This window comes from Eptatretus burgeri, chromosome 16 (genome assembly GCF_056783735.1).
Source record: "Eptatretus burgeri isolate ZD-2024b chromosome 16, Ebu_testis_v1, whole genome shotgun sequence".
Classification (NCBI taxonomy): Eukaryota; Metazoa; Chordata; class Myxini; order Myxiniformes; family Myxinidae; genus Eptatretus; species Eptatretus burgeri.
In genome coordinates, this window is record NC_140976.1 from 43,390,876 (window position 1) to 43,404,135 (window position 13,260).

The following is a 13,260-nucleotide window of genomic DNA, read 5'->3' on the forward strand; positions in this document are numbered from 1 at the left end:
TGGAATATATGTTTTAAATTTGAACCTGATCAGGCACATGGTCTGGCAGCCGGAATTATTCAATTTTTTGATCTGCATTCTTTTTGATTTTTTGAGTTTTTTTGAATAAGGCTCACTTGGCTGTGCCTGGGTGGGTTTTAGGGTAGAGTAGTAGCAGCTGAAACCCGAATCCTATCCAGGTTCCTCCTGATGGCTTCATCTTTGCTTTTTTCTTGTTTGGGTTCCTTCGGATTATTCCAATACAGGACTGTACTTGAATTCCAATCCAGAATTAAAATCAAATGGAAAACCTATTTGGTCTTCCATTTGATTTGAATTTAATTTATTTTAATCCCATTCTTTATTCAATTGAATAATAATAAGCGTCATGGGTCAGTGTCAAGTGTCTGATCAAAGTGGGACGTCTTGGTACCCGGTCATCACTGCCAGCAGTTATAAAAGTAGAAGTTATAGTTATGTCTCTTCTTAAATGCATAACACACCAATACACAAACACCACCCAAAATGCACCACACAAAACAACACAAAACTACACAAACACCGCACAAAACAAGTCCTGGCAAGGGGTCTGCAATCTCTGATTGCTCTTTTCCTTGTCTGGTATTTTGGTGGAAGAGAGCCTGTGGAGCAGTTCCAGATAGTATGTGGTTTCAAATTGTGGTTATAAATTTGGAGCTACACACAACTATGTAAGGAAGCAGGCCGGGTATGGTGGCCGCCAAAAATAAGGGGTAGGTGTAACGTAAGTGTGAATATCTTTGTGCAGACTCAGCCAATTTTATATATTGAGACAACAATGTATTTATATTACAAAGCTGTATCAGAATGTATACAGTGTTGGGTTACTTCTTGGAATATCATGTCACTGGAGGTCAAATGTCAGATGATGTTTTTTTTTTATTTTTTTTTTACTATTCAGCAACATCGCCTTCCAAATTAATATTCATGGGTGAATATGCATAATCTAGGACGATAACAACTGTCATACATTGTTTATTGTATTGAGTAATATATCCATTTACAGTGTATCCATATGGTTGGCAATCAGTGATTCAGAAAATCCACCATCTTATTTGTCAAGTCAGTAATTGTGTGTTTCTCATCATCATTTTCTTGTCGATACAGTATTGGGTTACGATAGTGAAAGCTTGTTGTCTCTCTGCGTCTTGCGGCCTGCCTTCCCTTTATCATTTGCGGCTGCTATCCCATGGTGTACATTTCTCAGTCGGAATTTGTTTCACGTTTGGAAATTAGTTCATGCTACAGGCCCGGTGGTACAAATCTGCAGCAAACAAATCCTGTGCCCACATGATTCGAGCCAGACAATCAGGAGACCATTCCTCTCTGCGTGTTGAGCAAATCTCTTCCATAGACTTTTGCAACTCTCTTGCTGTCATGTTTGCCACAGACAATGTTCCTTATAATTAAACACATACTTATCAGAGCATAGAGCATGTTCGAGTGGCAAACGTGATGGCGCAGATTTATTTTGTCAAGTTAAATTCGTGTTTTTATTAATATATTTTCATCGACAATCTCTATGAACTTACTGACCAAGAACAACTCGTATGACATTTCCTCGAGCACGACTGGCACGATGAATGTTTTGAGCACTCTTTTCTCCCACCGAAACCGTTTCTTCACCACTATTTAAAGGCTTTTGATGTCGGACACATTGTTGATCAGCATTCATCTTGACTACAAATCGGAAAAGACAAAAACCAGTAATCATAAATTCGGTACTAACTTAAAGTTTGCTTTTCTATTTGTATTCTTGATTACCCTCACCAGAGGATAGCATATTGCATTTATATCCGTCCGTTTGTCTGTTTATTTGTCTGTTTCTTTGTTTGTTTGTGCGCACAGAACGTGAGTAGATACGTATTCGCGACATAAGACCCCCATATATCTTTCGACCCCTTAAAACCCTTTGGAACCATAAAACCCCCAAAGACCCGTAAGGCCCCTAAGACCCCCAAAAACTCTTTAGAAACCTAAGACTCTTGAGAACCCTAAGACCCCAAAGACCCTTTAGAACCCAAAAACCCCTCAGACCGTTAAGACCCTTTGGAATCCTAAGACCCTTCAAGACCCCCAAAGACCCATCAATATTCTTCAAGATCTCAAAGACCCTCAATATCCAAAAGACCCTTTAAAACCCCTAAGACCCCAAAGATTCCAAAGATCCCCAAGACCCCTTAGGTCCTTAAGTTTGCATTGACAACCCCGAAGACACTTTTCATGCTTTATAACGTCTAACGGTTCAGAATTGTCTAAAGTGGTCGAAAGGGTCTTAAAACGTCCAAAAAATAGGGTCCGAATATTATATGGGTCTAAATGGCATTAAAAGGTCTGAAATATGTGAAGGTCGAAACGAGTCTAACAGGGAGAAAGGAGTCTGAGGTTTTTACGGGGTTTAAAGGGTGTAATTGAGTATATTGGGTCTTAGGGTTCTAAAGGGAAGAATAGGATCAAAGGGGTTTTCGTGGTATCAGCATTCTAAAGGATGTAATGGGGGTCGAGATGGTCTTAAGGTTCTAAAGGATGTGATGGATCTATAGGGTCTTAAGGTTCTAAATCGTCTTTATGGGTCTATTGGGATCTATATGGTCTTCAAGGTCTTAGGGTTCTGAAGGGTTTTAAGAGTCTTTTGATTGTAAACGGGCATAGAGGTCCAAAGGGTCTGACAGGATCTTAAGGGTCTTGGGATTATCAAGGACCTTAGGGTTATAAAGGGGTTCAAGGGGTCTTAAAGGGTCTCAGGGTTCAAAAGGGTCTCAGGGTTTGAAAGGGTCTCAACGTTGTTAAGGGTCTTTGGAGTCTTAAATGGGTCTTTTTAGCTTTTCTTTGGGGTCTTTTTAGCTCTCATACGAGCCTCGACAAGGTATACAAAAAAAAACATGGGTCTTATGGGACATTAGGGGTCGCGGGGTTCTGTCGCATGGTCGCCTGCATTCAAGCATTGAGTGACACGTCGCATGGTTCTCCCGCCACTTAACGGTCTTAGGGTTTATTAGGTTCTTAAAGGCTCTTAGGGTTATATTACACCCTTTAGACTCCTTCAGCCTTTTAAGACCTTTTATACACTTGAGACTCTTTAGACCTTTCAACCTTTTCAGACCTTTCGACCTTTACACCTTGAGACCATATGATCTTTCACCTTTATATCTTTTTAGACCTTTGACATTTACACTTTTACAACGAGACCCATTTAGACCTTTCATTTTAAATGAATGATCTTTCATTTTGTACATCCTTCCATTTTTATGCTATACAAAAGACACCACACCAAACAAGTCCTGGCGAGGGTCTGCAATCTCTGATTGCTCTTTCTAGTCTTATATGTATCAATATTCAAGTGAGGAACCAGCAAGACGATTGTGGTGTTTAATAAACATCATCAATACCATCATGTCACCACGTGATATGGATTTTGCATTGAGAAAAAAATATTTAAAATCTGCATATTTGTCGAATTTAATATAAAAGTGGTCGAACCATCAATTAATGGATGATGTGCGTCGGAAGCTTTCATTTGGAATTCATTTTTCATAGTAAAATTTAAAAAAATACAAATTGTCGCAAAAATATATAACATGTATATAAATAAATATGCGTAAATAGTGGTATTAATGTTCCCTTAATTATACTTTGGTAAACTTTTGATATTTTGTAAAGGGTTGCCATGGAAACACAACATCAGTGAAAACTAGAAAGCATCTGAAAATGTAAAGATTGTCCGCTTTGAATTCGGACTTCTTCTTCCGTATGCGAAGCGGTACCTTTGACCTTTTGACCAAATTCTTGATTTGTCTTCTCCATATTCTCAGAATAAAGCTTGTTTGAAAATTTGATGACAAAAGTTCAGATGGTAGAAAGGTTACGTCATCGACACACACACACACACACACACACACACACACACACACACACACACACACACACACACTCATACACACACACGTCATTGCCAAACCCATCTCCTCCTGCGGCTGATCGGGGACCGACTAAAAATTATAATGCAATTAGTGGTGGATTGGGCCTACTTTGTCCACTCAGCTCCTGGACAAAGAGTACCATTTATATAATTTAAGAGCAGGATAAGTAAACATCCAGGGTCAGATTGTGGTGTTGGAGTGGTGGTGAGGTGTCGTCCATCAGACGCCGGTCTCCTTGGGTTAACTTGAGGCGGTCCCTTCGGGTGGGTGCCTGGAATGTCCTATCACTAACAAAGGATGATCACCTGTCTCTGTTATCATCTGAGCTCAAGCGTTTGAACAACGGTATTGCAGCACTCTCTGAGGTTCGGAGACCGGATTGCGGAGAGATTATGGTGAGTGGTTACACCTGCTATTGGTCTAGTCACTTTGATGGTTACCATACTCAAGTAGTTGCTGTTGCTGTGTCCAATAAGCTGACTCCAATAATAACTGAAGTAACACCGATCAACCAGCGTATTATGAGACGAAGGATTCGTCACTCCTTGGGTGTTATTTCCCTGGTCCTGTATGAGACGAGTGATCTCACCGTGAAGGACGCATTCTATTCCACACTCAAGTCTGTTGTTGATCAGTGCCTCAGGTGAGATACTCTTCCAGTCTTGGGGGATTTCAATGCATCAACTGGATCTGAGGAATCCTATGTGCGAGGAATCTGTGAGGGGGTAGAGCATCACCTGCGGTCAAGTGATTCTTGTCCTGCTTACAGGACAATTCACGCATTGCGTTCCTCCAAGCCCATCCCTCGGAGCACTGCAGTTAGAGTGGAGAGTGGTAGGCTCTTGAGAGAGGAGTCTGAAGTGAAGTCCCGCTGGGCCGGATACTTTGAGCGGTTGTACCAGGCTGACCCACCAGCTGTTGAGTTGGATTTCAAGGGTGTGACAATCCAGATTGCTGACTCTCCAATCAACTGTGGTCCACCTTCGTTTGTGGAAACCCAGGCTGCGGTGAACTAGATGAAATGGGGTAAAGCTCCTGAGATCTGTGGCATCCATTTCTGAACTGATCATGGCTGATGAAAATGCTGTACTCATGTCATTACATGCAGTTCCGTGCTCTGTCTGGAAAACAGGCGTCATCCCAACTGATTGGAAGAGGGGCCTTGTTGTCCTTCTCTGGAAAGGGAAGGGTTATCACCGGGACTGCAACAACTACAGAGTGGTGACGCTGCCATCAGTGCCGGGCAAGGTCTTTGCTCAGATAATTATTGATATAGTTCGCCACCATCTGCTGGAGCACCAGCATCCGGAGCAGTCAGACTTTACACCAAAGAGGTCAACGATTGACCGTATCCTTGCTCTTCGGGTCCTCACATAACGCAGACGAGAGTTTCGGCAGGGGCTGCTTTCAGCCTATGTTGATCTCTGTAAAGCGTTCGATTCAGTGGATCGGGATTTCCTCTGGAGGATTCTCGGTCTTTGGGGGTGCCAACATCACTGATCAATCTGATGTCTGAATTATACTCTGGTACTGAGTGCTGTAATATGTGGTGGTACCATCTCTGACTTATTTCCAGTTGTAACTGGAGTTCGTCAAGGGTGTGCTGGCCCCCACACTTTTCAGCACTTTAATGGACTGGATTCTGGGGAGGATGTTGAAGAGATCAAGCTGCAGTGCATTGTTTGGGAATGTCAAGGTCTCTGACCATGATTTCACAGACGATGCAGTTATCTTTGCGGAGACTAGATATCCTTTTGGGGACCCTCAAGGTGCTAAATGAGGAGCCGGGGCCCCTGTGATTGTGTGTTTCTTGGGTCAAAACTCAGATCCAGGCTTTCATTGACATATTCGTGCTGCTCTCTTCTCTGTACCTGTTTGTGATGAGGATGTTGAGATCACGGAGTGATTCACTTTCCTTGACAGTGATATTCATGTCTCCGCTGACTGTGAGTCAGAGGTCAAGAGATGTCTGGGTCGGGCCTGGGGAATCATGGATTCACTGGATTATGGGGAATGGTGCTGTCGGTACCTGTGCAGGAGGACGAAGGTCTGAGTCTTCAGGTCCTTGGTGCTTCCAGTCTTGCTTTACGGATGTGACACTTGGACTCTGATCAGGGATCTGAGATGGAGACTTAATTCTTTTCGTACCAGGTCTCTTCGGGGACTCCTTGGCTATTGCTGGTCAGACTTTGTGCCCAACAAGCGGTTGCTGAGATTCAAATAAGATTTGTTACCTGCATGGTCCATGAGTGTCAGGTGCGGTTATGTGGATATGTGGCTCATTTTCCTGACGCTGATCCTGCTCACCAGATTCTCTCAGCGAAGGAACCTCGTGAGTGGAGTAGGCCAATGGGCCGACCACGTTCCTCGTGGTTGCAGCAGGTTGATCAGCATCTCAAGGAGATGGGGATGCGGATGGGCCAGACATCTGCCTGGAGGATGGCCAGACGGAGGCCTCTGGAGTTCCAGCAGAAAGTGGATGCAGCGACATGCTGCTCCAGCACATGCTCCCATACCTGACCTGACCTGATAAGTGAAATAGTAAGAACACAGGACATTGGTGACCTCTTGACTGCCAGTCATGTCAGAATGCAGCAAGTGAATCAATACTGCACATATTCTGGGAGAAAATTGTAATATGAATCCGTTGCTGCCTCAATATTGAAAATTGTTTGAGTTTATACAAAAAATATTCACATTTATGTCACCTCTACCCATTATTATTTTGTGGTCATCATACCTGCCCCATTGCATATATGTATACATATAGACAGCAGCTTTAAAGATTTACCATAATTTTAAACCACATACTATCTAGAATTGTTCCAGAGGGTCACTTCTACAAAAATATTATAGCAGACTAAATCTTTCGGGAGTGTTGAACGTGTATCTTGCCTGTTTGAGAAATATCTCCTGGAGTCCATGAATTATCAGTTTGACTAATGGATGATGAATTATTATGACTATGAAGGACTTGGATTATTAATTACCAGTTTGAGTTTGGTCTGACTTGAGTCTGTTATTTTTCTTCTGTTCTTCTCAGCTTCTCTTTGTGTGGTTTATCCCTCATACTTGATTATTCAACCCCTGTTTGTCTGACCCTCATCTGCCTGTTTTTTTTTTTACTGATCCAATGATAGTGCAGAAACTTCTCTTCCTCTACACCGCACATATATAAATTTAATAAACAAGAATAAATTCCTGCATTGGACGAGTGCGAAAAAATTCTGACTCAATCCCAGACTCAAACCCAAGGACCTTATTACTTACATGGCGACAGCCCTTTGAGCTATTGGGTTTTCAGTGTATCCTCAAAAATTTCTCACACAAGCACTGCAAGCTATATAATGGCTGATGACTTATGTGCCTACTGAGCAGACCGTGTGTGTGTGTGTGTGTGTGTGTGTGTGTGTGTGTGTGTGTGTGTGTGTGTGTGTGTGTGTGTGTGTGTGTGTGTGTGTGTGTGTGTGTGTGTGTGTGTATTGTTGTAGTATTCGTGCCCGTCGGCGTGCAAACGACCGCGTTAACCAATAGCAGCCGGTTCGCCCACCGAACGAGCAATCTAGTCGTGACTTTCTGGAACCACGCCAGAACCCTGTCACGGGTGGGTTCTCAACCCCACCATGGCCCAGTCCATATTCTACCCGCGCGAAATAGGGTCAATCGCCGAATCTCGATATAGCTCAGTACCCGCGCGGGTAACCTACCGAGGGACCGTACCTCGACGCAGGTCGGCTTGGACACGAACCGCTCAAGCGGTCCGTTCCATTCTGAGATAACCGAGTGAGTATTATTGCCCGACCTCGCCGGATCCGATTCTATTTAATGGGTATTTAAAACCCAACTAACATTCCGCAATGCAAGATGGCGTTCCAATAAGGGAAAGAGGACACGACGAACGGGTTAACATTTAAACCAGCACATTTATTTACTCTACGTATGCAGGAACAATCATGCAGTCATTCAAAAACACCAACATGCACGTATACAGAACAAGCAATGAATGTGGCACGGCACGTGGGCAAGACAAAGCGCTACAACCGTCTATAAGCAATTATTAATGTACAGTCACTTACACAGTTTTACTTACGGGACTCGGCGCCACAACATTCATTCGAAAGAAAAGCAGGAAAAAGACCCCATCAAAGGCAATGGGGTCAGACTGGACCTCTTGGGTCTTAATGGTGTGGGACTTGGCAGACCAAACGAGTCCCACGAGACCGTTGCAGGTTACCTGCACCCTCGTGGTTTCTGGCTTGGGCGACCCGCGACGACCCGTCCCCACAGCAGCTAGCGTAGCCGCGGTCGAACTCGGGCCTTCCATGTGGCAGGCGAGCTCTCTCCGGCTCTCTCCACATGAACGCGCGGTTCCGCACGACACAGCAGGCAAGGCTGCACCTCCAGCTCGCGTCTCCTTCGCGACGCCCGGACTCTCCACCAACTGCAAGCTCCAAGCTCCTGACTCCGCCACGAGCCCAGACTTCCACGCAGCTCCTTGGCTTCTGGCTTCTTCCCGACTCCCCAACCTCTCCAGACTGACTCAGACCGATCGATCAACTACTACTGATCAACTTGACGCGACCCAACTCGAACGCGAGCTTGGCGCTCTGCTCTTCCTTTTATAGGGCTGGTGAGACGCGGTTTGGCCTCCGATCCTCGACCACTGACCCCTGTGTGGAGAGCGGACGTGCGCGAGATCACCAAGCTTCTCGATCCGATCGCCTCTGACCTCTGACCTCTGCGCGGAAAGTGGACGTGCGCGAGATCACCAAGCTTGATCCGACAAGCAAACGTCACGCGTCGGCCTGCAGCGACGCCGCTTGATGCGGACTCGCCGCGGCTGGCGCAAAGATGGCGTCGTTTCGGAGACGAAGGTGAGGCGATGTTTGTGGTGTGGAGATGTTGACGGTTGCTGGCGAAGTGGTGAGGATGGCGTGGTTTGGTGAGAGGCAGGTGTGGTTGTGGTGGTGGAAGGCGGTTGGTCTGAAGCGGTTGTTGAGAGCGATGTTGGTGGTGGTGGTGGTGGTTGTTGTGAAGCGGTTGTTGAGAAAGATGTTGGTGGTGGATGTGGTTGGTCCAAAATAACGATAGTAAAGAATAACGGCTAACTCAAAGATCACAGCCCCGTTAACATGAATAGTTCGTTTAAACAATTGTGGGAAAATATATATATATATATATATATATATATATATATATATATATATATATGTATATGTGTATATATATGTATATGTGTATATATATATATATACATATATATATATATATATACATATATATATATATACATATATATATATATATATATATATATATACATATATATACATATATACATATATGTATATATATATATATATATACATATATATATATATATATACATATATATATATATACATATATATATATATATATATATATATATATATTTTTTTTTTTTTTGCAAAACCGAAAGGAACACATCCACTTATATACAAGGAAATAAATAAAGAGCAAATTTAAACTCAGACTCGGTGCTACAGATCACACTTGTACAAACATTAAAGTTGCAGGTGAGGATTTTTCCTTTGGCGATGCATGGGGTGCAGGGAGAAGGTGTAGCTCAGGAACAGTGTCCACGTTTAAATGAGCCGTCCTCACTGAGCAATGACGGAACAGAGCCACTGATGAAGTGACACAGCGACAAAGTCAGCCAAAGACGAGGAGCAAGCAAAACCAAAAGCAAAATTATTCTTTACTCTCCTACAGCATTCCAGGAGCTCTGGTGTGCTCTTTCTACAGTTTCAAGGCATTTCTTCACTCCAATCCTCCCGCACGGTGGGCACTCTCATCATGTGCCCTTTCTCTCGGCCCCTCTTCTTCGAGCTTCTTCTTCACCCCGGACCAAACACACCAGGAGCTTTCATGTGTCCTTTCTCTCTACCCTTCTTCTTCGTCTCTCCTCCGTCCTTCTGGCCTCTTCTTCACACTCGAGTCCTTCTCAACCTTCTGGGAGGAGTCCTCCTCTGAGCTATCCTGCCCATGTGGAACCCCAATAACAAAGTCTTTCCCTGCTTCCAGAACCTCCGGCGCATTACACCAGCATGGGTTGCACACATCCGCCTGAGAGATTGTGACGGCCTTTTTTGAAATGTGTGACACTTTTTGTGATGGGAATTCCTCACCTGGCCCCACCCACAAACAAGAGGTGTTTATGCATACAATATTACTCTGACTATCCTGTCAATGAATTACATACGCTGCCTCCACAATGTCATGCACAACAATGAAACGACTTACTCTGACAGGTCCCAGATACATGACAATGTAACCTGCTCACAATATACAGACCATGTAACATTACCACAGTCAAGCTATGGATCCACACACCCCGCCCGCCTTTCCACGTAACAATACTTTGAACAAAACCAAAAAAAAAGAAAGAAGAGGCCAGAAGGATGGAGGGAAAGACGAAGAAGAAGGGTAGAGAGAAAGGAGACACAAAATGACAAAGTACGCCTACCAGCACATCCCCTTCATTTCTACTTCTTCAATAATCCCATTTAATCACATCTTACTTTGGGGGTCCTCCAAATCCTTCACAACCTGGCTTGCCGGGCCTGGTGATAAATTTGAAGGTTGTTTGGACAGACATTTGTTCAGGGTGTCGATGATAACTCACCGACTCTTTGCGAAGGACATCAGGCGATCTTTCACATTCGCCAAATAATGCAAGCAAAATGGGATGCCAAGTTTAACGTCCATCTGAGGGACATCACACTTGATGCTTGAAGTCCCCGCCTGCAAAGTACCAATGCAAAGGTTTGTAATTAGTTAGGAATACGAACTCAGACTCAATAGCTCAAAGGTAAGTTTCCTCTGCACCATCCTGCGTCAGACTACCAGGATATCAACGATGAAAATGAAAGAATATTAATCTTATGAGAATTTTAACTCACATTATTGCATCGATTATTAGCAAGAAATCCCATACAATATGTCGATGATGTGAGTAATGACGTCACTGAAGCACACTACTAAAAGACTGAATGGATGATGTGGACAAATACTGCGTAACACAGTCTTTGAACCCTGATGAAGACTGTTTTCGGCCTCGAGTTGTCCTTGTTCGACCTTCAAGCACCCAAATCAATAGGATTAAAAACAAGCAGCACTTTGTCAATACGGCCCAGGGATGTTGGGCCAAGCAGTCTGCTCTGTCTGATAAATTCTTGTTTTCTCATCTCCAGTAGAACGACATTTCACTGAGTAAGTTTCCATATTGTTCATACTGCTTGGTATATCTTGGAAATGTTGAAATTGAATGATTATTATTTTATTAAACACCCGAATACATTGTTATTTCACCAACGCTGTGATCTGAGCACTCATGTTGATAAATGCTATGTGATATCTATCCAACAGGTTTCTTCAAAAGCAACAGCAGACTTCATCCCCAAGTTATATTTTGTGAGATTTGCGTGGAAGGGAAGAGAGAAATAAGGAGACGAGACGGCTGTGAAGAGCAAACCACCAAGAGCTCACGTGTGAGACAATGCAAATGGCTCTGTAAAGGACCACCTGGACTGGCTTGGACAAACTGAAATGGGATGGTGACCTGGGTAATAAGTGAAGCCTATATGCCGATGTAAGGCAGCCAGCCATTGTTGTAAAAACTTAAGGAGCTGACAGGTGTGGGAGCAGCCAAGCCGAAGAGGCAGGTGTGATTACAACAAACAACCAAGTTTGAAGATGGCAGTGGGAATGTGTTGCACGCGGTTTGCGGGACGCATGTCCCGCTGCAAGCCAATGGTTACGGAAGATGGTGATGGGCCGCAGCTTGCACGATGTCTCACAGCACTGGACCTTGTGGCATTGGGTGTGGGCAGCACCCTCGGTGCAGGAGTGTATGTACTGGCAGGTGCTGTGGCAAGAAACAATTCGGGCCCAGCCATTGTGCTTTCTTTCCTTATTGCTGCGGCATCGTCCGTCCTCGCTGGCCTCTGCTACGCCGAGTTTGGCGCTCGGGCACCAAAGGCTGGCTCAGCGTACCTATACAGCTACCTCACTGTTGGGGAATTGTGTGCTTTTGTTACAGGCTGGAACCTCATCCTTTCATATGTCATTGGTGAGATCCTCTTTTTGCAATAGTGTGACCTCCTCGTATGAAAAATTTACTTTTGATAATTTGAGGTTGTAAATTGCTTGTCTGCACAACATTTCCATGAAAAAGAAAACATTGTCACACAAATGACATAAGTTGGGTGTTTATCCTCTTCACACCGGATGCTGAAGCAGTTTCATTGGCTGGGGGATCAGTCCTCTCAGACACAGGATACTTGACTGGCCCACTTTTCCCACAAACCTGGTGCTCATTTTGCCCACCACAGAAGGATGACAGCCTGAGTTAACCCACCTGGTGTTGTTGTGACACAATGGGACCTGAACTCTGGGCCTTAAGATCCCAAGCTCACTGTCATAACGGTTAAGACCACCAAGCTTCACTTAAGTTGGATATCATTAACGACAGTTACACACCTACGAATTACATCACAAATTACTTTGCTTAATTTCAAAATGAAATAATGGAATCTCCTGATGAAGAGTGCATCATCTATATTATGAATGTGTCACATATTACATTTGGCTTTGATTGATTGAGTTCCGAAAGGTTACAGATCGAGGCAAACGGTGTGAAGCTGGAAGCAAATAAGATTGTCTGAAGTTGAAACTTTCCAAACTTATTCAGAGTTTTTTTTTTCTGTACCGTATATAAAATCTAGGCTCATGGAAGAGCAAAGTGTCAAGGTAGAAAGCAATGTGCTAGGATGGTGGAGCACATTTGGCAACACGTGGAAACAACAATCAAAGGAGTGTACGGACAGGAGAAGGAGAGAGGAAAGGGATGGAGACATATTGTCGCGTCAGACAGCTTCCGTTAACATGGACAGTCTGCGCCGGGATCTTTTATCCCACGAATGGCCGAAAGGTTTCTTGCTAAACTTTGCTCAATTAAATTAGTCTAAAACTTTACCGTTCCCCAGGGTCACCCAAATGAACTGAATTTGGTGGTGGCATGCACGAGAGACAGAAAGATGGGAAATGTTTCTTTCCTTCATAACGGTTTATTTATAATAGAAGAAAGAGATATGGGGAGAAGATGTGGATGGGACATGGAGAACTGAACAGACCGAGCAAGTCAACAGACACAAATATGGACGTGGTGACACAAACTTACATACAGTGATGAAATAAATAAAATCCTATCTCCGCTGTTCTTGCGTATGGCAGCTTGGCTGCCGGGTAGCTATCGTTTCTTGGAAGCATGGCTGTGCCA

At 43.9% G+C, this 13,260-nt stretch overlaps 1 protein-coding gene across 4 annotated transcripts in view; it reads left to right on the forward strand.

The window, feature by feature from the left end:
• The window catches only part of LOC147010978 (cationic amino acid transporter 2-like), a 73,444-nt gene that overhangs the window by 21,935 nt on the left and 38,249 nt on the right, over positions 1 to 13,260 (forward strand). For all 4 annotated transcript variants that reach the window (XM_085859667.1, XM_085859665.1, XM_085859666.1 and 1 more), the window contains one exon: positions 11,349 to 12,051. In XM_085859667.1, coding sequence (XP_085715793.1) covers positions 11,676 to 12,051 — 376 coding nt within the window. In that variant the 5' untranslated portion in view covers positions 11,349 to 11,675. The remainder of the gene's footprint in view (positions 1 to 11,348; positions 12,052 to 13,260) is intronic.